The following is a 23,253-nucleotide window of genomic DNA, read 5'->3' on the forward strand; positions in this document are numbered from 1 at the left end:
TATTTGGTTGGAATAAACCTACTTGAATCTCCAGTCTTAGGGTAGAGAGCAGCAGAAGCAATGAAGGGTGGGGGCCTTCCATATAGAAAGTAGGGTTGGGAGACCAAGAAAGGGAAGATGAATGTATATCCAAGTCACTCAGGAACTTTTATGCAGGTGTAAGAAACTTACGTCAAAGCGGCCGCAAGATTGTTTAATAGGAGACGGACGAATGTAACTCCATGTTTACTGCTAGAAACCAAAGCTTTGTGTGAAATCTTGAATTTTGAATTTATGGGGGGGGGTGGTAGGAAAGCTGTACCTATCTGTTCTTTCCCTGATTCCTTCCCCTCCTTTCTGAACTGCAGGAGACTGAGCCCCCTGGGGCTTTAGTAACTCCATCTCTGGGGAGTGTTTATTTGATGGTTGATTTTGCTGTGCCAGATAATTCCTTTCCCACTTGGTATTGTTTTGTAACACACATGCTGTCCCTTTTCCCTTCTCTTTACCCTGGGAAAATACAATGAATAAATAAAAACTTATTGGTACTGAAACTGTCCTCTTGTTGGGTCTTTAGGCTGTTTTTTCTTCTATAATTCCTACCTTCTTGGACTGGGACTCAGAAGTCAGGGAAGAGCCATTACAGTTCCTGTTCAGCCATTTTGTTAAAAATGAATTTGAAAATTCAGTCCTCTTAGCACCTCATTACAGTGGAGTTTTGTTTCTAGTTAAGGCCTCTTGTCCTGTTCCTTGGAAGCTGCCACATTCAAGAGGGGATTAAGAGCATGGCATGCATAAGAATGGGGTTGCCTGTGCCACTGGCTGGGATGAAAGGATGGGGCCATGGCTTGGGGCATGAGACCCTAATACTTTCTCCCCTGCTCCTCAAAGCCTTTTACAAATCTTAATTAATTAGCCCCCTGCAGCACCCCAGGGAGGGAAATAGTGAAACTAGGGAAATTGAGGCCAGAGGAAGTAACACTGATTAGCTATACAAAAACGTTAACATTTTCTTTGAGGCCAAGTGTGGTAGCTTTCTAATGAACATTGTATTTTAAAACATCTAGTGTCCCCCCTCCCCGACCTTCCCCAAGGGAGGGGATTTTTTAAAAAATTCATTGGAGGCGTGCCATCTAGTACACAAAGTGCACAGGAACGGCGGGACAAGAGTAAGACGTTTCATACATGCATTCCAGAAACTTCATACCAAAAGTCAAAACTGACCACGGAAGTAGCTGAAAGCCAACTGCAGGGCTTCAGAAAATGCTCTTGCAAAATTGATCTAATCAGCTAGACTGAAACTTAATTCTCAGGATGCAAAGCAGGAAGCAGGGAAAAGCTTGAGACTATTCATGAGGTGGGTTACTCCTCTCTAGGGCTTTCTTTGATCACGTGTGTTAAGAGTAACCCTTTCACGTGACATGATGAACTGGGAGCTACCAGAGCAAGAACTCTTCCTGGCCTTGTTTCCTTGATGAGACTACAAAGTGAGAAACTACAAGAAGGTTCTTTAGAAATTGAAAAAAAATTTTATTTATTTATTTATTTATTTATTTTTAGAAAATTGAACTCTTTTTAGTTTCTTTTGTGAGTCCCTCAAGTTCCTGCAACAGTTTTCCTTAAAGGTTACAGAGCTTAATGCCTTTGATTTTTCGATTAGGGTTAACTGATGGCCTTTCATTGGTCATTCTTAGAGCTCTTCCCAGCCTCAATCCCATTTTGAGTTGCTCTGGGCAGGTCCTGAATATGAAAAGCCCAAAATATAAGTGCTTTAAGTCACAAGGTGCATTGATATTAAGTGCGTCTGTGAGACAGACTAGGGCTAGGAAGTTAACAAGCAATTAAATCCACTAAAAACTACAACATGTAAATACAGAATTTAAGACTTGAACCAGGACTCCCAACGCCCACTTCCCAGGACTTCCAGCAAGCAGCCCCATTTCTTAACAGTCCTAACCTGCCACCAGCTGCTGCTGAGCCCTTGCGCTTCTGACATGGGGATCCCCGAACTCTTGCCCTGTGGGGCAGCCTGTCTGACACCTCTGATCTGGTTCTACAGACCTCCGGGCTCCCCCAGCTGATCTGAACCCCGCCACTTGGCCCGGAGCCCGCTCCCCTGCCCCCTCGGTCACGTGAGCGCGGCGCTCAGTCTTTCGCTCGGTCTCCACGTCTCCACCTCTCTCCCTCCATCCTCCTTTCTCGGATCCCCGGAGGGCGAATTTCGCCCGCAACGCTAGCACCGCCCCTCCTCCCAGCCCGCAGGCGCAGGGCGGAGCCCCGCCCATTGGTTGACAGAGGGGGCGTGTTCCAGCGCCCAACGATGACGTGTTCTTCCAGCGCCACGTCGTGAGGAAGTGGAGCAGTTGGAAGGCGCCGGGCGGATCGGAGCAGGTGCTGGGTTCAAGCGGTGGGCGAGAGGGGAGACTGCTGGGCGGGGAGGCGGCTGTGGGAGAAACAGAGGGGACAGTGGAAGAGATGAATGAGGGAATAAATAATTTGGAGAATACTGAGATTGGAGGTGACGGAGGCGACACCTGAAAGGGTTAGTGTGTTGGTGCGCAGAATGGGAAACGGTCTCGGGGAAGATGGAGAAGAAGGAAACCGGGGAAGGATCAGGATGTAGGCACTACGATGTGGCAGGAAGTGGACTGGGATGTTCAGGAACAGTCAGTGCAGATGCCGAGGAAAAGGGGATAGCAGCAAGGTCCACCAAGCCAAAACCAAGGAAAGGCCTCTGCCCCAAAGGTCTCATTGGCTTATAAACTCTGGGTGGTGAAGAATTACAGACCAGAGTCTTTGGATCCTAAACCTAGCCACTTTCCACAGTCCAGATAAATCTCTGCGAAGTCATCCGAAGCAGTTTGCAAGCTCTGGTGATTTAGTCTCTTTTTTGTTTATCCAGGGTTACCTGTCTGGTGTCTTCTTGTTCTGGGCTCATCTGCCAGGTCAGGAACGATGTCATGGATCAAGGAAGGAGAGCTGTCACTTTGGGAACGGTTCTGTGCCAACATCATAAAGGTGAATACCACTTGGCCTCCTGGTTAGTTGGGTAATCTTGTGTCAAAACCTGTTATTAAAATTGAGTAACACATGACGTTAAGTGGAATTTAATAATGGAACCAATGGGGCGCCTGGGTGGCTCAGTGGGTTAAGCCACTACCTTCGGCTCAGGTCATGATCTCAGGGTCCTGGGATAGAGTCCCACATCAGGCTCTCTGCTCAGCAGGGGGCCTGCTTCCCTTCCTCTCTCTCTGCCTGCCTCTCTGCCTACTTGTGATCTCTCTCTGTCAAATAAATAAATAAAATTCTTAAAAAAAAATAAAATAATGGAACCAATGAGTGTTTGAATTGCAAGGTAACTTCCAGGTCTACATCTGGCAGATTATTGTCCTAACATTCACACTTTTAGGAACCCCAGGACCTCCCAATATCATTGAGTAACCTAGACCATTAGGTCTTCCTTATAGGGAGCTGAAATTTGTTAACTTGGAACTTTAATCTACTTTTCCTTGCACTGTTCTCTGGATTTAGATAGAATAATCATTCCTTGATGTTGCAGTAGAGCATAACGGTTAAGAGTTTGGACTCTAGAGACAAACAGAATGGAAGTCTTAGTTTATCATTTACAAACCTATGGTTGTTTTGAGGATGAGATGAAACATAGACTGAAAACAGCACAGTGTCTAGCGTTTTTTTTGTTGTTGTTGTTTTGTTTTTTTTTTTTAACTTTTTATACGTTTTTTTTTTTTTTTTAAAGATTTTATTTTATTTATTTGTCAGAGACAGAGGGAGAGAGAGCGAGTGAGCACAGGCAGACAGAGAGGCAGGCAGAGGCAGAGGGAGGAGAAGCAGGCTCCCTGCCGAGCAAGGAGCGTCCCAGTGTCTAGCGGTTTTTAATGACTGCTGTTATTGGGGCTGTTTTCAGCTGTTTGAAGACTACGGTCATTCTATTTCCTACACCCCTTGCCCAAATTTTGCCTCCGCTTTTCTCTGAGGATCACAACAATGTTATATTTTCTGCATATAACAGGTTTGAGATTGACGCCAGGCAGCCTGGTTTTGTCTTTCAGCAATCTGTCAGGCAGTGTGTAGCAGTGAACTTATGAGTCAGCAAGCCTTGTACCCCATCCCCCCACCACACATTCATACACAAATGCCAAGTGATCTCTGGCAGACGGGGAAATAGAAAGCATCTTCCTGGGGAACCACTGCAGTCACATGTTAGGAAGAATAAGCTGCATGACTTGACTGGAATTTTTCTTTTTTTAAGACTACACATGGAGAGGGGCACCTGGGTGGCTCAGTGGGTTAAGCTTCTGCCTTCGGTTCAGGTCATGATCTCAGGGACCTGGGATCAAGCCCCATATCGGGCTCTCTGCTTAGCGGGGAGCCTGCTTCCCCTTCTCTCTCTCTGCCTGCCTCTGCCTACTTGTGATCTCTCTCTCTCTCTCTCTCTCAAATAAATAAATAAATCTTTAAAAAAAAAAAAGATGTAGAGGACAAAAGCTGAAAATGTTGGAGAGGTATGGGGGAAGTAGTTAGTGATGAGGTCCTTCAGTGAGGAAAATTAGGCTAAGGAGTGCATTTTTGCTGTGATGGACTACAAAAGGTTGCTCTAAGCCAGATAAAACATTTTATTGGGTCCCCAAACTGTCTTATTTGTTTGCTTTGAAATGGCTCCTGACATTTACATTTTCTTGAAAATCCCAGTGTTCAGCTTCTCATGGGTATTTAGGGGAGTAACAACATTGAGCCCCCTTTTGTGGTCGGATAGAGTAGATTGCTCTTGTCTGTGGAGGATACCCTTACCACTGGACTGTAGCTGTCGGTATTGTTCCTGTGCCTTCTAGGTGGAGACATGAAACTAAAGTGGTGGTCAAGCGCATATGGTTAAAAGATGAACTCTGGAAGCATACAGACCTCAGTTTGAATAACCACTTGGACTTTTCTTAGCGGTGTGACTTGTGCAAGTCACTTGACCTCTCTGAGCCTATTTTTTCACCTATGAAATGAAGCTAATACTATTTACTTTATAGGTTTATATGAAGCAAAAACTGAGATGAAGTATAAAAAGCCTCGTATAATACTTGGCATGTAGTAAGTGCTCAATATAAATGAATTTATATAAATAGGTAAAAGTGCTTAATAGCAATTTATTGAGCCAGCAGCTCAAAATATACCCAGTTCTTTCTCATGGGGGCTCTTATCATCTAAGTCAAGCCTTTCAGCCAGGGGTTTAGTGTCTCCCTGCGTGATTCATTTGTCTTCTTATTTCACAGGCAGGCCCAATGCCCAAACACATTGCCTTTATAATGGATGGAAACCGTCGCTATGCCAGGAAGTGCCAGGTAGAGCGGCAGGAAGGCCACTCACAGGGCTTCAACAAGCTGGCCGAGGTGAGTGTGGGCAGCATCACCCAGCGGGAACAGTGTGTGGAGAATTGGACAATAGCTACAGAATCAGGCCCTGAGTTTACTGTGGAGAGTATATATATATATTTTTTAACAGCCGTTTTTTGTAGTTTGCTTGCCTGCTTAGGTCTCATATCAGCATGAACAGAAATTAAGTTATATAGTGAATCATCCCAGAAAATTAGAAATAAGAACAAAATTGACTTCTCTTACCACCTCAGTAAACCAGCAGTTTATAGTTTTCTATGCATCACCCCCGTCCTTGTAATATGTTCTAACATGACTTAGTATTTGTGAAATTACACATGTATTTTTAGTTACCTTATTTTATGGGGTATTTTGGCAAGTCCTTTTCAAAGGTTGATATGTAGCTTTTCTAACTATATGTTTTAATGCCTGTAGAATATTTTATTTCTAGGTTCTGACGTAATTTGTTTAGCTGCTCGACTATTATCCAATCTTATAAATAGTTCCATTTTAGAATAAATTCTTGGATGTAACATTTCTGGAGCAAAGGTAGGGTGACTGCCTATCCTGGTTTGACTGAGGCCTTTTAGTGCTTAAACTGGGAAGAGTGCCAGACAGCCTGGATCATCACTGGAAGCAAAGGCCAAGGGGATTTTATGCTTTTAATGCATGTTGCAAATTGGAAAACATTAAATTTAACAATAAGAACAGAATGTGGTCTGTCATTGTGAAGCTAACTTTAAGAAGGATGGAAATTCGGTCTGGACAGCCTTCAGCTTCCCAGCACAAGACCATGGCCTGATGCCAGGGCAGTGATACTTTTTGCCTTGAGTGAGTGGATGTGGGACTCACTTGAACACTGTGAGGAGGTCTTTAGGTTTGTTGACCTCAGCTTCTCTTCTGTGACTAAGTAAAAGGCAGTTTTGCCCAGTGCTTGGGAGCTTAAGCTCTGGAATCACTCACAACTTGTGGGCACCCCTGCTCTACCACTTCCTGACCCTGTGACCTGCAGCAAGTTAGACAGCTTCCCTTTACCTCCGTTTCTTCATCAGTAAAATGAGGACAGTAATAATCTCTACTTTCGGAGATTTTGCAAGGATGAAATAAGATGGCACTATGAAGAGTGTGTGGCAACAGTTTTGGCATAAAGTGCTCAGAAAGTTGGCGTTGTTACCATTCGCCGCTATAAAGACTGGTCAGTGGTAGGTTCCATCCCAGCTGTGCCGGCCAAAAGATGGCTTCCCTGTCATCTGTGGAGCCTCAGTCTGTTCAAGTGTCAGTTTCTCACTGTAGTTTTCCCCAGGTGGCAATGAACTGGGTTGTGTGTATGTCTGTTAAGGGATTAGAAAGGCAGCTCGTTCAGCCTTGTTTCCTTAGGTTCAGTTCTGATTGAATGTCTTCTGTTCCTTACCCTTAACCTCCAGGCTCCCTGTCTCAACACTGTTAGTCTCAGCTCCAGTTAGTTCTCTGCCTTTAGTGGTTCTGGGTTAGAGCACCCCCAAAGGTTCATTTATTTATTTATTTATTTGTTGAAAAGATTTTATTTATTTATTTGACAGACAGAGATCACAAGTAGGCAGAGAGGCAGGCAGAAAGAGAGGAGGAAGCAGGCTCCCTGCTGAGCAGAGAACCCGATAACAGGGCTTGATCCCAGGACCCTGGGATCATGACCCAAGCCGAAGACAGAGGCTTTAACCCACTGAGCCACCCAGGTTCCCCAAGGACTGGGTTTAAATATGAGTTTCACTTCTCTTTTCAATGAGGTATAATTTCATACGGGGAAATGCATTTTGTTTTGACCGTTGCATTTACCTGTCTAATCCATACCCCTGTCAAGATAAAGAACATTCCCATCTCTCCAGAAAGTTCCCTTGTGCCCCTCCTCTCCCAGTCAAACCCTGTCCCACGTCCTCTTCCCCTCTTGAGGCAACCACTATTCTGATTTCTATCACTAGAGGTTAGTTTTTGCTGTTCTAGAACCTTATATAAAGGATTCATACAATGGCGTTGTAGCCTTCTGACACATTTCTTCCACTGTCCAAGCCTGTTTTTCTCCTCTATAAAGTAGACTTGAAGTCAGCAGCGCCATTCTCAAGAGGTTTTTCAGAGAATGGAATGAAATAATATATGTGAAAACCCTTTCTAGATTTAATGCTACACAGCTGTGTACTCGATGCCTTTATTCTTATAACTCATCAGCCTCTCAATCTGACAGGAAAAATGAGCTTATGTCGAGAGTAATAATTCCTTGTGTGTGGGTTTCTTTGTTTTTTGAGATTTTATTTATTTATTAGAGAAAGGGGGAGAATAATCGGGGGGCAGGGAGCAGAGGAAGAGGGACAAGCAGACTCCTCACTGAGGGTGTTGCCTGGCATGGGGCTCATTCCCAGGACTCTAAAATCATGACCTGAGCTGAGGTCAGATGCTTAACTGACTGAGCCACCCAGGTGCCCCTAATACCTTGTGTTGTATATTGTCCTTCAGCCACCTTGTGAGTGATGGACGGTGCTCCTGTTTTACAGATAAGGAGAGTTAGGCCCATAGAAGTTAAATGATTTGCCTACCCTCACACAGCGAGTGCACGTTGGATTTGGGGACTGGAACCCAGATCTTGACTCTTGTCGGTAAAGGGTTCTTTCTAATAAACCACAGTTTACTCATTAAGTTCACATTTTTCAGTTTCTCAAGTGGTGGCTTTCTGCTTACTTGGTTTGTTATTCTGACAGAAACACTGGGGTTATCCTAGCTTTACTGGGTTTAGGGAGGAGAAAAGTCTGCCTCTCGCCTCCAGTGCGGAGTGGGAGCGGAGGCATCCCTTAATTTGCCTCCCTGCTCTTCCTCGTACCCTAGCTCCTTGCCTTCTCCCTCTCAGACCCTGCGCTGGTGTTTGAACCTGGGCATCCTAGAGGTGACGGTCTACGCATTCAGCATTGAGAACTTCAAACGCTCCAAGAGTGAGGTAGACGGGCTAATGGATCTGGCCCGTCAGAAGTTCGGCCGCTTGATGGAAGAACAGTAAGATTTTATCGGAGTGGGGAGTGTGCTCGGACCATAACCCTCACCCCTCTTATCTCAGGCTTATTTAAGGAACTCTAAACCCTTTTAATGTTAGTCAGATCTCTGATGGCATCAATGTAAGCTAGTCCCCCCCCCCCCTTTTTTTTAAAGTAGGTGTTTATCTGATGATACAGAGATATTTCACAGAATTCAAGACAAGTGTAACCAGCCTCAAGCAAAACTGAAACCAGGAATTGAAATCCATTAGCTAGGGCCTCTTCCTACTCTCTGAACTCCGCCTTTGACCGCTTCACGAGAGCAGCCCAGAATTAACTAAAGCCGTTAATTAATAGCCCACTTTACATTTCTACCCCACAACCAATAAACTATGATCAGGGGAGTAGCATCAGAGAAATGTTGGAAAAGTCCTTTTCTGCCATGTAATCATCCTAAAACATTACTATACTGCCCTGTATATTCTCTTGGAAGGGACAGAATAATGTGTATGAGGCCTTTATGGGGAAGACTCAGTACTGTTCTTTGCTGTCACTAAGTTTAAACTAACTTAGGGAGCAAGGCTGGAAAGGGATAAAGAGGAAGTTTGATGGAGATGATTTGCTTAAAAGTGTGGAAACCTCCCCAGCCAGGACTGCTCCAGGCTTCATTACAACCCTTTTCTGTGCAGCTCTTCCCTGTACCAGGACCCAGGGGGATGAGAGAACAGAGAGCCTAGGGCATTCGTGGAGCTGGGCCTAGAACAATTTTGTTATTTCTTTTTTTTTTTTTTTAAGATTTTTATTATATTTATGTATTTGACAGAGAGAGAGAGAGAGATCACAAGTAGGCAGAGAGGCAGAGGGAGAGGGGGAGGCAGGCTCCCTGCTGAGCAGAGAGCCTGATGTGGGGCTCGATCCCAGGACCCAGAGATCATGATCTGAGCCGAAGGCAGAGGGTTAACCCACTGAGCCACCCAGGTGACCCAATTTTGTCATTTCTGTTCCAGGGTGGATTTTGGGTTGGGGAAGGTAGTCAGGGGTAGGTCCATAATAGGATAACGAGACTTGGCCACAGACTTAGCTTCCTGGTCCCCAACAGAGCCCGTGTGGCTCAGAGTTCCCACCCAAGGGCTGGGTTTGGAGGCATTGGGGGCACTTCCCAGGTATTCAAATTCTTCTGTACGTCACATGTACAGAAATTCTTCTGATCCAACCTTTTTAAAGTGCTTACACTGTGTGCCAGGCCCTAAGCCTGGCATGTATTTTCAGTTAATATTCACATTATCCTATGAGAAAGAGATTATTATTACCTAGTTGGTAGAGAGGAGAAGAGTGAAAACCAGAAAAGTTTAGGTGTGTCTCCTGGGTCACACAGCTATCAGACAGGCAGAGGCAAGACAGACAAGACCTTTCCAACTCTAGAGCTGAGCTGTTGTCTGCTACACTGCTCCGAAAGACAGGAGGTAATCTCACAGTTCCTGAGAGATCAAAATGCATGGCAGTATAGGTGCCTCTGAGATTGCGCTAATCAGTCAGCAGGAGAGAAAATGGACAGAACAAGAAGAAATGTTTTCAGTGGTTTTCCAGCAATGTGCAGTAGACCTTCAGAGTTCTGAGGAGTGGGTGTGCAAAAAGCCAGAGGGAAGGGAGCACAGGGTGCTGGTTGACATTTACCTATTTTATATATTAGGCTTCTGGTTTTTTGGTGTGTTTTTTGTTTGTTTTTTTAAGATTTCATTTATTTATTTAACAGAATGAGAAAGAACACAAGCAGGGGGAGTGGCAGGCAGAGGAAAAGGGAGCCCTATGCGGGGCTTGATCTCAGGGCACTGAGATCATGACCTGAGCTGAAGGCAGGCACTTAACTAGCTGAGCCACCCAGGTGCCCCTGGGGTTCTGTTTAATGTGTGACTTAAAGAATGAGTTCTTTAATGAGTTCACGGGACTAGTTCAGTTTCATCAGTTGGGAGACAGCCCTAGTGGATAGAAGCACAAGGCATGCCCATGGTGTGGAAACCTCCCCAGTTAACTCATGGCAGAACCAGGTTGGGAACCCGGGTCTCCTGGCTCCTTGCCAGGGCTTTTGCCTCTCCTTACCTGTAGACCTCACTCAAGTAACCCGACTGTTGTCTGAGAGTAAACACTTACAGGTACATCCTCTCCCTCAACACAGGCCAGTGTGGAGAGTATGACAGGGATGGTTATTACCCCAGTTCACAGGGTATGGGAAACTGAGGCTGAGAGAGGCTGTTATACAAGGTCATCCAGTAAGGGCTGCCTCTAGGATTTGAATCTAGCTCTTTTCATTCTGGTTTTGCCTTGATCCCGAGTGTTCATTTGTCTACTGTAGCAGCTTCGGTGGATTCATGAAAACAGGTGGCTAGATCTTGCTTCACTCTGGAAACAGAATGATGCAGGTTATGGAGTGGACCCGCTATGGATGCGGCCTTGCACTCTGGACCAGGGATCTCAAGGACCTGCCCGCCCTACGGAATCTTCTTGTTACTAAGTTCCCATTTAACAAACACTTGTCATTCAGTTTTTCCATAGTATGCCCAGGTGAGGGGAGCTGGTTGGGTTACTGAATTCATGCCCGCTGTTCAGAGTTTGGGAATAACTTATGGAGGCAGCAAGATACCATGATCCAAGAGGACAGGCCAGCAACCAGGCTCCCTAGGTTCGTGTTCAGCTTTCCATTCACCACCTGTCTGATGTTGAGTAAATTACCTAGCCTCCCTGTGCCTCAGTTTCCTCATCTATAAAAGAGGAGTGATAATACTGTCCCCCTTAAAGGCTGGTGTAAGGATAGAATGTACTGATGCGTATGAAGCACTTAGACCAGTGTTTGGCACTTAGTAAACATAAATTAAACTGAGGGGGTGCTTGGTGGCTCAATGGGTTGGGCCTCTGCCTTCGGCTCGGGCCATGGTCTCAGGGTACTGGGATGGGCCCCGCGTTGGGCTCTCTGCTCAGCAGGGAGCCTGCTTCCCTCTCTCTCTCTGCTGCTCTGCCTACTTGTGATCACTCTCTCTCTGTTGGGTGGCTAAATAAAATCTTAAAAATAAAATAAAATTAAATTAAATTAATCTGAGATGTTGCTGTTATTAACATCTTTTATCAGAAGGTACAGAAGTAACGAACAGTATAGCTCCTGCCCTTGAGTTCATTCCCTTGTCAGAACGGGACAGGATATATAAAATGTAACTTGCTGAGAAGGACACTTGAAGCGGTGTGATGTGTGGTAAAGAATTCGGGTTCGGGTTCTTAAATCAGGCAGACCTGGCTTTCGGTTCTGATACTGCCCTTAATGGCCGGCTGACCTTGGGCCGTGTCTGCCTGCCTGTCTGAGTGTCCATCTCCTGCAGTAGAATGGGGAAATGTGGCAGACTCGAGTCAGAGTCATTGAGGGGATGCGGTGACACAGTGCACCTGGGACGGTGCCTGACACACAGGGAGCACTTAGGAACTGGCAGTTGAGTGTAAGCAGTTCTCCAGGTCCATGGACTCTCTGTCCCAACTCTGCCTCCTTTTCCTGATCAGGGAGAAACTGCAGAAGCATGGGGTGTGTATCCGGGTCCTGGGCGATCTGCATTTGTTGCCCTTGGATCTCCAGGAGCTGATTGCACAGGCAGTGCAGGCCACCAAGAACTATAACAAGTAAGTGTTCCCATTTCCCCGGAGTATCCCAGAGTGGTCTCTGACTCCCTGCTAGCTTGAGGGAGACATGCTGGGCTTTCTTGGTACGCATTTGGTACGAGAGGCCAGGAGGGGTTGGGGATGCTTAGAGACCTCTTCCTTCTGCAGGGCGGGCTAGAGATGGTTTTTACTACCTCGTCAAATGTGTGCGAGCCTACACATACAGTGTTTCATCCTCTTACTCCACTATGCGCCTACCCTCCATGATGCATGCATATACATAGGTTACATATGCACGTATATGTAATAATCATTATTATTAGTTTTTTACTTGACGGGCTAGGGTCGAAATGAGCATTATAGGGTGGATAAGCTATGGATGTGGCCTTGAGCTCTGGATCAGAGTTCTCTAGGACCTGTCTGATACCCCATATTATAATATATTCTGTTTCCGTCTATGGTATATCTCTGTCTCTGAAGGCAGATCCTTCAAGAAAATCTTTCTCTGTCCCACTCCTTTAACCCATGGAGAGGCTGACATTGGGAGGTCATGCAGATGCGAGGTGACCAGAGTTCAGTAATCAAATTTCATGAGGTGTGCCTTTGGAATATAATATGTGTTTGGCAGTGGACTGGATTGCATCAAATTTCCTTCCTGTTCTACTTTGCTTGTACTAGTATCACAGTGAATTCACATCCTTTGAAAGCTGGTTGGCAGCAGGAGAGAGGGTTAGGGGCAAAAGGGTCATTTAGTGTGTGTCTTATTACAAAATTAATAACATGTTTATTCTAAGAAAAGTTGGAAAACGCAGAGAATTCATGATCTCACCTTTCAGAGATATCCACGATTCACATTTGGGGTGTGTGTGTGTTCTTCTGGGGAAGCAGTACTCTACAGACAGTGACTTAGTCCCTTCCTCTGGTAAATTATTCTCTTCTTCCCCTCTCAGGTGTTTCCTGAATGTCTGCTTTGCTTACACATCCCGTCACGAGATCAGCAATGCTGTGAGAGAGATGGCCTGGGGAGTGGAGCAGGGCCTGCTGGAACCCAGGTATCCCTGCTTGTTTAACATGATCACCGGTAGGGAAGCCAGGCTTGCCCCTCCTAAGCCATGTCCTTGGGCTGGAAGTCAAATGAGAGATGCATGTAGACAGAGTGAGGGCGTGACCACCCCCCCACCCCCCCGCAACAGAGCTTAGGTTAGGCTTACTGTAGCCTACTTCAGAATTTCTGTGTTCACCACAACTCAGGAAGCGCCAAAGAAAATGGCGTAGCAGGTAGCAAAGCTGTGGCATTCACTAAAAAATGATGTCCTTACACCTGAAACTAATATAACACTCATGTTAACTATATTGGAATTAATTTTTTTTTAAGGTTTGATTTTTTTTTAAGCTTTTATTTATTTATTTATTTTTTTATTTTTATTTTTTTAAGATTATTTATTTATTTATCAGAGAGAGAGAGGAGCGAGAGTGAGCACAGGCAGAGTGGCAGGTAGAGGCAGAGGGAGAAGCAGGCTCCCTGCCAAGCAAGGAGCCCGATGTGGGACTCGAATCCAGGACGCTGGGATCATGACCTGGACTGAAGGCAGCTGCCTAACCAACTGAGCCACCCAGGCGTCCCTTAAGGTTTGATTTTTAAGTAAGTCTGCACCTAACTTGGGGCTTGAAGTCATGACCCTGAGATCAAGAGTCTCGTGCTCCACTCACCGAGCCAGACAGGTGCCTCTGGAATTCATTTTTTTTTTTTTTTTTAAATTTTTTAAATTTATGTATTTAAGATAGAGAATGAGCAGGAGGGAGGGGCAGAGAGAGAAGGAGAGGCAGATCCCCCAACTGAGAAAGGAGCCCAACACTGGGCCTCTTCCCAGGACCGCCAGATTACAACCTAAGCCGAAAGCAGATGCCTCACCGACTGAGCCATCCAGATGGCTTAAAATTCACAAATTTTTTTAAAAAGATGGCCTCCAGGGCACTTGGGTGGCTCAGTAGGTTGAGTGTCTGACTTTGTCTTAGGTCATGATCTCGGGGTCCTGGGATCAAGCTCCCATATCAGGCTCCCTGCTCAGCAGGGAGTCTGCTTCTCCCTCTCCCTCTTGCTCATGTGTACTATCGCTGCCTCTCTCAAATAAAATCTTAAAAAAGAAAAGAAAAGATGTCCTCCATGGGGCATGGGGCTCTTGATCTCGGAGGTTGTGAGTTTATGCCCCCACACTGGGTGTAGGGATTACTTTAAAAGCAAAATTTTTGGGGACGCCTGGGTGGCTCAGTTGGTTGGACGACTGCCTTCGGCTCAGGTCATGATCCCAGAGTCCTGGGATCGAGTCCCGCATCGGGCTCCCAGCTCCATGGGGAGTCTGCTTCTCTCTCTGACCTTCTCCTCGCTCATGTTCTCTCTCACTGTCTCTCTCTCAAATAAATAAATAAAATCTTGAAAAAAAAAAAGGATGTCTTTCTGGCCCTTTGGCAGTGTTTGCCCTCGAATAATTTCTCAGGAATGCAGCTCGTGCCGGGTATAGTCCTTTAGGTCTCTCATTTTACAGTTTCATGCAAAATTCGGGTATTTTCCAAAAAGACAATTATTCATTCCAAGCAGCATGTGGAGTCCTAACTATTAGAGCTTGAAAGATTTTGGAAGCCATCTAGCCTCTCAGTCCCGTCATGTTATTGTTAGTGTAACATTTAGAAATATTATTAATCAGCTAATAATAGCAAGAGTAAAATAACAGCAAAAATAACACAGGCGATGTGTTATGTTCTGTATTTTACTTAGTCCTTGATCTCATGTGTGAGAGGTTCAGGTGTTTTCTCCATTTTATAGATGAGAAAACCGAGCTGAGCGCTGAACGGCTTTCCCCAGATCATTCTGCTAGTGAGCGCCAGAGCTGACTCATCACTAGAGCTGTCTGATTTCAGAGTACCTGTCCTTTTCCTCTGTCACCTGGACCTTGAGACTCAGGAATTTGTCTGATTCCTTTCTTGGGTATAATTAATTTATCTGCAAAATTAAATTAACGATTAGAAAGTTGCTCAGTGAGAATGGAATTAGATAAGCAGAAAAGGAGACTGTTTTTAAGGCTGTTCTGTAAATCCTTTTCCTCTCCAACAGCTGGGTGGTTTTCTGTGCCACATAGCTCATTCAGTCAGTCAGTCATTTATTCACTCAACAAACATTTTAAAAATGCCACATAAATGTAGGCCCAGCATGTTGTACAGAGTGGGTACAGTGGCAAAAATAAAAGTATGTATGTCCTGTGCTCAGGGAGCTCTGGTAAAGGAAACAGGCCATAATCAATATTATACACATTGACATACAATTATAATGGTGACCAATGTTATAAAAGCATCAGTGCATGGTACAAGAATTTAGAGTAAGAGGAATAGACCTGGTAGGGAAGGCTTTGCTAGGGAAATGATAAGTGGCCAGAGAAGGAAGGAAAGGCAGTACCCGAGGAAAGAGGCAGTAGTAGTGTGAGGAGGTTGTCGGTAACAGAAAGGTTGTTGGGATAATTCAGGTAGGGATTACCTGGAATGGAGCTTGCATGGTGGTGGTGGAGGAGGAAGAAGTCAAGTAGACCGCATCAAGTGTTATGAAGTAGATAACATTGAGAGGCCTTCATGGGCCAGGTCTGGGAAAAAAATGTGTAATGTGAGACTCCAGGGTTTTTGCCTTCCGAAACAGTGCACAGCGGTGCCCTTCCCTGTGCTAGGCATCTCCGAGGGAGGATCCAGTTTGAGAAAGAAGGTCAGCAGTGTGATTTGGGATAAACTGTAGATGTTGAACGTAGATGTCAGAGTCTGGAATGAGAGAGGGAGAGGGCCAAGGATGGAGTTTTGAGAAACTCTGAGTTGTGCTGGCTGGGTAGAGGAGAAGAAGCCTTAAGGGAAAAAAAGGATGAACAACCAGAAAGGCAGGAAGAAAACCAGGCAGTCGGTATTACGGAAGCCGAGAGAAGAGGGACTTTGCTGGTGCAGGTTGGGAAGAAGGGGGCATTGGTGGGAGCAACAGTGTCGAATGCTCTAGAGAGGTCAATTAAGCTATGGATTGAAAGTGAACTGTTGTGGGGGGGCGCCTGGGTGGCTCAGTGGGTTGGGCCGCTGCCTTTGGCTCGGGTCATGATCTCAGGGTCCTGGGATCGAGTCCCACATCGGGCTTTCTGCTCAGCAGGGAGCCTGTTTCCCTCTCTCTCTCTCTCTCTCTCTGCCAGCCTCTCTACCTACCTGTGATCTCTCTCTGTCAAATAAATAAATAAAATTAAAAAAAAAAAAAAAGAAAATGAACTGTTGGGGAAGAAATTAAGATGCTGGTTAAGTCGGTGGAGGGCGGGCAGGAAGATGAGAGACGAAGAGGAACAGGGTTGTATGAGTAGGTGCAGGTTTTTGTGATTTTCTGATTCTTGACCCATGGGGTGATTTCATAGTTGTTCCCAGTACTATTGTGCTTTCCAGTTAATGTTTCATTTAAAGAGACAAATGTTTATGCTGGAAAGAAAGAAAGGTTTTGGCCAGTAGATTTGTGTGTATTCTTGCCTGGGACTAGAACTCTGATCATGCCTCTAAGTTCAGTGTTCTTTTTTTTTTTTTTAAAGATTTTATTTATTTGACAGAGAGAGAGAAATCACAAGTAGAGAGAGAGGCAGGCAGAGAGAGAGAGGGGGGAGAAAGCAGGTTCCCTGCAGAGCAGAGAGCCTGATGCGGGGCTCCATCCCAGGCCTGGGATCATGACCTGAGTCGAAGGCAGAGGCCCCACCCCACTGAGCCACCCAGGTGCCCCTAAGTTCAGTGTTCTTGATACTCATATCACAGTGACAACCACTGACCTTTATCTTGTCTTTCTTGCCCAGGAAGTTTTCCCATATTAATTTTCTTTGCCTTACGTGGCTTAGGAACCTGCCTACGTGGATTAGTCAAGCAGATAGATAAAGTGTGGGTGGGTCAGGGTTGCCAGGGAAGGAGGCTGCAAGCTTAGAAAGGTTAGTGTTCTACTTGGACTGGGCTGATCGGAGCCCCAATATGGACATACTTTTATAAAGGTCATACATGTTCATCAGAGAGGATTTACAAACTACTGGATATAGAAAGATGAAAATTTAGGTCTTCCAGGATCAGCAACGCTCCTGGTAACACTTTGATTTTTAGGATGTTTTTGTAGGTCTTACTGTTTGCTTAGATATGTGTGTGTGAGTTTAATCAACTGAGTTGATTTTCCCCATCAAGTTGGTGACAATGTCTGTTACCTGTATTTACGTTCTAGGTTGTTTGCAAGTACATTGTCAAAAACTTTTTTAGCCTGTAAGCTCCTCACATTCAGAAAACCAATATGTATTTGTTTCTGAGATCTGTTTTCAGTGATTCATTCACTCATTTATTCAAACTTGTATCAGGTCTTTCTCTGTCCCAAGAAGTTGCCATGCTAGAAGGGCAAGAACACAGAGTTGAAGGTTTCATGGGGTTTGCCCTCGGGCAGCTCCGAGTCTGGTTCATGTACACACATAAGTCACCCGTGCCGCTGGGTCACGCTAATGGATGTGCAGGGAACAAGCTGATGTGATGAAAGCAGTGATGAGTTGTGGTTCAAAGTTCAGCCAGTCATCTTTTTATTTTATTTTATTTATTTTTTAAGATTTTATTTATTTTTGACACAGAGAGAGAGCAGCACAAGCAGGGAGAATGGCAGGCAGGGGAGAAGCAGTCTCCCTGCTGAGCAAGGAGCCTGATGTGGGGCTCCATCCCAGGATACTGGGATCATGACCTGAGCCAAAGGCAGCCATTTAATCGACTGAGCCACCCAAGCGCCCCCAGAGTCGTCTTTTTAAAACACAAATCCAATAATGACATAAATATTTATAACAAAAGAAATCACACTGTGAACACATTACGATCTGCGTTATGCTTTTGTTCACTTGATGTTGTAATATGAGCACTTTTCTATGCCTCATATTTTTCATCTTTTGTCTCACTATTTCTAATGGCTGCAGAATGTGTCTTGCTTTAATTGACTTAATCATTTAAGTTGTTGGTTATGTAGGTTGTTTCTAATTTGTCCTTACTACAAATAATGCTACAAGGAAGTTTATAAACTTAACTCTTATCAGCATTTTGCTTTGTTACCTCAGGATCTGGGTGTGTCCATTTCATCTTATTCTTGCCAAACAGAATTGTAAACTACTCTGGTTTTGTAGGTGAAAGCTGTTATTTCACTTTTTTTAACAGAAATTACTTCTGGGCACCTGACTGGCTCAGTCGGTAGAGTATGAAACTCTTGATCTTGGGGTTATGGTTTCAGCCCCAGATTGGGTGAGAGATTACTTTAAAAAAAAAAAAAAAAAGAAGAAGAAGAAGAAGAAGAATATTATTATTTCTTTAAAGTCTTCATGTAGACAGCTAATGCCAAGTAATGATGAATTTTTGTTGGCCATAGCACAGATGTTCTATTTTCATCTTGTTGATTTTATCTCCTCCTGCCCCCTTAGAGTTACCTCATTTTCAGTTAAGAATTCTGCCCACTGCTTGAAGTAGATGGAGCAAACCTTTTGCAGACACATTTGAAACTCAGAGAGATTAAGTGGGGATCTGAAGTCACACAGTAAAGTGGTGGGATTGGAAATAACATTTCTTCTTTATTTACATAATACTTTATAGTTACTTCCTGAGGTACACTCAGATCTGTTATTTCACTTGTTTTTGTTTTTTAGGGTTGGGGGCAGAGGGAGAGAGAGATCTCCATGCCAGCAGGGAGCCCAACACAGGGCCAAGTTCACAACCCTGAGATTGTGACCTGAGCTGAAATCAAGAGTTGGATACTTTTTTTTTTTTTTAAAGATTTTATTTATTTGCCAGAGATAGAGAGAGTACACACAAGCAGGCAGAAAGGCAGGCAGAGACAGCGAGAGAGGCAGGCAGAGACAGCGAGAGAAGCAGGCTCCCTGCTGAGCAAAGAGCCCGATGCGGGACTCGATCCCAGGACCCTGGGATCATGACCTGAGCCGAAGGCAGCGGCTTAACCAACTGAGCCACCCAGGCGTACCAGATAATTTTTTTTTTTAAGGTTTTATTTATTTGACACAGAGAAAGAGTGTACAAGTAAGCAGAGTAGCAGGCAGAAGGAGAGGGAGAAGCGGGCTTTCCACTGAGCAGGGGACCCAATGTGGGACTCAATCCTAGGATCCTAGGATCATGACCCGAACCGAAGGCAGTTGCTTAACCAACTGAGCCATCCAGGTGCCCCAAGAGTTGGATACTTAATCAACTGAGCCATCCAGGTGCCCCTGTTACTTGATTTGATTTGACCCTCACAGCAACCTATAAATAGATAGGATAAATGTTCCCATTTCAAAGAAAAGAGAACTGAGAATTTAGATTTATTATACAGGGCCTCAGATTTCTTAGAAAATTAAGACCATGCAGCTAAGACAAGACTATCAGATTTTTAGGGAAATTCTTCTTGCAGTTCATAAGTGAAAACTCCCTCTGTGATTTGCAGAAAGAGGTCCCAAAGGAACACAGATGGTAAATGTAGTCTCATTTTAAATACTCAGCCCAGGGCTGCCTGGGTGGCTCAGTCAGTTGAGTGTCCAACTCTTGATTTCAGCTAATATCGTGATCTTAGGGCTGTGAGATCGAGCCCCAAGCTGGGTTCTGTGCTCAGCAGGGAGTCTGCTTGAGATTCTCTCCCTCTCCCTGTGCCCCTCCCCCAGCTTGTGCTCCCTCTCTCTTCTCTCTCTTTCAAATAAATAAATAAATCTTACCGGGTGGGGAGATGGGGGTTGGGAAAAAGACAGCCCAGATCCCTGCTTTTTTTAACTGTGCTCCTTAAAGAATGTTCCCACGAAGAAATTTTATCTTCTAGATCCTCCCGAGATGCAAGTCTTACCACTTACAGATTCCAAATTCTGCCTCTTGGTGCTTGGTAGGACAGGTAATCAGTGTTCTTAGAACCAGCAGACTAGCCTTGCAGATAGCTTCTTTCCACGGACAGACGTGTTTTACTTCCGATAAATGGGAGCAGTCCCCATTCTTCTTCCATTCCGTCTCCTTTCTAAATGTCTGTCTGTTTGAGAAAGTAGCTCTTAACAGGGGCTGATCATTTTGCTGTTTTTTAAAATCTTAAGGAACATGGATTTTTTTGCAGTGTTTCAAGATCCTCATGACTTAGAAGTTTTTAAAAGTGCTGTTCAGCGGCACCTGGATGGCTCAGTCATTCAAGCAGCTGGCTCTTGATTTCAGCTCAGGTCATGATCTTGGGGTCCTGGGATGGAGCCCTAGGTCAAGCTCTGTGCTCACCAGGGAGTCTGCTTGAGATTCTCTCTCCCCCTTTCCTGCTACCCCGCACTGCACACACACATACACCTCACGCCCTCTCTCTCTCAAATAATAAATCTTTTTAAAAAATGTTCTAAAATAAAAAATTATTTTATTTATTTATTCATGAGAAACAGAAAGAGAGAGAGACAGAGGGAGAAGCAGGCTTCCTGCAGAGCAGGGAGCCTGATGCAGGACTCGATCCCGGGATACCGGGATCATGACCCGAGTTGAAGGCAGACGTTTATTCAACTGAGCCACCCAGGTGCTCCTAAAAAATGTTCTTTATAGTACATTCAAACAGTAACAGAAGTACGTAAAGTAAAAAAGAGATAGTCTTTCCTTCCAAAAGTAATCACCATTGAGAGTATGGTGTTTGTGTCTTTCTAAACTTAGTTCTTTCTTTATTTTTCATTTTTATTTTTAAAATTTGTATTTATTTACTTCTTTTTGGAAGAGGGAGAGAGAGCGTGCACATGAGGGGAAGGGCAGAGGGAGAAGCGGACCCCCCCACTGAGCAGCGAGCCCGATGTAGGGCTCGATCCCGGGACCCTGGGATCATTACATGAACCAAAGGCAAATGTTTAACCAACTGAGCCACCCAGATGCCCTTGTACTCTATCTCTTTTCCCTTTTTTTTTTGTTGGGCAGAGGAAGAAGGCAAGTGAGAATCTTAAGCAGGCTTAACCATGCCCATTGTGGAGCCCAAAATGGGACTTGATCTCATGACCCTGAGATCATGACCTGAGCCAAAATCAAGAGTTAGACGCTTAACTGACTGAGCCACCCAGGCGCCTCTGCACTGTATATTTTCTGAAGCTTGTTTTTTCATTTAATGTTAGCTCTGATCTTTCCCAATCAGTGCATTTAAATTTATCTTTATTGAAATCGTTGCATTAGTGTTGTATTAAATTGCAGGTTCAGATGTGTACATCTTATTTTACTTATTTTAAGATTTGATTTAGGGGTGCCTGGGTGGCTCAGTATGTTAAAGCCTCTGCCAGGGTCCTGGGATTGAGCCCCACGTCGGGCTCTCTGCTCAGTGGGGAGTCTGCTTCCGCCTCTCTCTCTCTGCCTACTTGTGATCTCTGTCTGTCAAATAAATAAATAAAATCTTTAAAAAAAAAAAGATTTGGGTGGCTCAGTGGGTTAAGCCGCTGCCTTCGGCTCAGGTCATGATCTCAGGGTCCTGGGATCGAGTCCCGCATCGGGCTCTCTGCTCAGCAGGGAGCCTGCTTCCTCCTCTCTCTCTGCCTGCCTCTCTGCCTACTTGTGATCTCTCTCTGTCAAATAAATAAATAAAATCTTAAAAAAAAAATCTAAAAAAATAAAATAAAATAAAATAAAAAAGATTTTATTTATTTGAGAGAGAGAGAGTGTGTATGTATGCAGATGAGCAGGGGAGGGACAAAGGGAGAGGGAGTGGGGGAAGCATATTCCTTGCTGAGCTCAGAGTCCAATTCGGAGCTCCCATCGGAGGACCCTGAGATCATGGCCTGAGCTGAAGTTAGACTCTTCACTGACTGAGCCTCCCACGTGCCCTGGATGTATGCACTGTACAAAATAAGGTGTTTTAAGTGAAGGACACATTCTAGTGGGTGCGTCTGGTTTTAGGCCTGCAGTGAAATGACTTTGGGCAAGTTATTTATCTTCTCTGAGTCTGTTTCCTTATGTATAAAATGAGGATTGAAATACTTCCTGTAGTTGTGAGGACTAAAATCATACATTCATTTAAATGTTTAGGACCTCTGCCTATATTGGCTCGTGGTGTTTTAAGAATTGGGAAGCCTGACGTAGGAGTTCACCATGAGAATAAGCCGAAAAGAGATGTGTGCTTACCCTTGTCTCTTCCCCACTCACCTTAGTGATGTCTCTGAGTCTCTGCTCGATAAGTGCCTCTATACCAACCACTCTCCGCACCCTGACATCTTGATACGGACTTCTGGGGAAGTGAGGCTCAGCGACTTCTTGCTGTGGCAGGTAAGCAGTTTGCAACCACGTGGGTTGTGTTTGTGTCAGCCTGAAAACTGCGATCGCACCCGCGGGATGGATGTGGCAGGGCTCGTCCCCGCTCGCAGCCACGCTGGCACCGGAGAACAGGGGTGGGGGTGGGGGGGGCAGGAATCTGGAGAAATGTATCTAGGCTGTGCCTGGTCACATTGCTGTCCTTCCTCTTCTGTCCCTGGCTCTGCCAGCCTGGGTAGTTCTTGCTCTCCGAAGGGCCTAGAGGAAAATCAAGGCTATCCAGCTGTGGTGAAAACTTCACTTGTGGGCGCCTGGGTGGCTCAGTGGGTTAAGCCACTGCCTTCGGCTCAGGTCATGATCTCAGGGTCCTGGGATCGAGTCCCACATCGGGCTCTCTGCTCAGCAGGGAGCCTGCTTTCCTCTCTCTCTCTCTCTCTGCCTGCCTCTCCATCTACTTGTGATTTCTCTCTGTCAAATAAATAAATAAAATCTTAAAAAAAAAAAAAAAAAAAAAAACTTCACTTGTGCCCCTGTTCAAAGCACTGGCCTTCTATCTTGGGTTCCTGAGCCTAAGCTGCTGCCCTGGTAATCTGCCAGCTACTACTCCAGCCCCTGTGGGCTAGAACCTGGCCTTGCAGTCACAGGTCTGTTTCCTTTGGAGAAAGCAGCCGTGTCTATGCAAGCACAGTCCACAGGGATAAAAACTATATGTAGACTCTTAGGGGCCTGCTGTTGCCTTTTAGCTCAGTTAACCCTGTGGTCCCCTGAAAGCTTGTAGCCTGATGAGTTTGCTTTTGCTTGAAAATCTCCCATCATCTGTTAACTTGGCCCCTAAGAAACACATGACCATTCAAGGAGAGGTTGGAGAGACTCCGCTTTGTAGCAAGTTCCAGAAATTTTGATGGACCATAGTCTTAAAAGATTTAGTTACTGAAGATACTTTTGGTCTTTGGCTATATTGAAAGAAATAATGTGCAGGTTATGGTTTGGTGGTCGGCTCT

General features: G+C 45.0%; 1 protein-coding gene and 2 long non-coding RNA genes across 6 annotated transcripts in view; 2 read left to right on the forward strand and 1 right to left on the reverse strand.

Moving 5' to 3' along the window:
• Window positions 1–1,507: 1,507 nt before the first annotated feature.
• Window positions 1,508–16,483, reverse strand: LOC309841655. Of its 2 annotated transcripts, XR_014299225.1 has the most exons (4): window positions 15,513–16,483; window positions 12,816–13,109; window positions 2,888–3,046; window positions 1,508–2,422 (listed from the first exon to the last, which is right to left on the reverse strand). It is a non-coding gene; the product is annotated as an uncharacterized lncRNA (long non-coding RNA). The 2 variants fall into 2 exon arrangements; XR_014299226.1 differs by lacking the exon at window positions 12,816–13,109 and having other exon boundaries at window positions 15,513–16,062.
• DHDDS (dehydrodolichyl diphosphate synthase subunit) overlaps window positions 2,888–23,253 on the forward strand; it is a 31,272-nt gene continuing 10,906 nt past the window's right edge. For all 3 annotated transcript variants that reach the window (XM_082684910.1, XM_082684911.1, XM_082684912.1), the window contains exons 1-6: window positions 2,888–2,997; window positions 5,259–5,375; window positions 8,230–8,372; window positions 11,891–12,007; window positions 12,937–13,038; window positions 22,153–22,267. In XM_082684910.1, coding sequence (XP_082541036.1) covers window positions 2,935–2,997; window positions 5,259–5,375; window positions 8,230–8,372; window positions 11,891–12,007; window positions 12,937–13,038; window positions 22,153–22,267 — 657 coding nt within the window. In that variant the 5' untranslated portion in view covers window positions 2,888–2,934. The remainder of the gene's footprint in view (window positions 2,998–5,258; window positions 5,376–8,229; window positions 8,373–11,890; window positions 12,008–12,936; window positions 13,039–22,152; window positions 22,268–23,253) is intronic.
• LOC309841664 lies at window positions 13,299–14,142 on the forward strand. The gene is made up of 2 exons (XR_014299236.1): window positions 13,299–13,361; window positions 13,616–14,142. It is a non-coding gene; the product is annotated as an uncharacterized lncRNA (long non-coding RNA).

Source organism: Mustela nivalis (genome assembly GCF_964662115.1).
Source record: "Mustela nivalis genome assembly, chromosome: 10".
NCBI lineage: Eukaryota > Metazoa > Chordata > Mammalia > Carnivora > Mustelidae > Mustela > Mustela nivalis.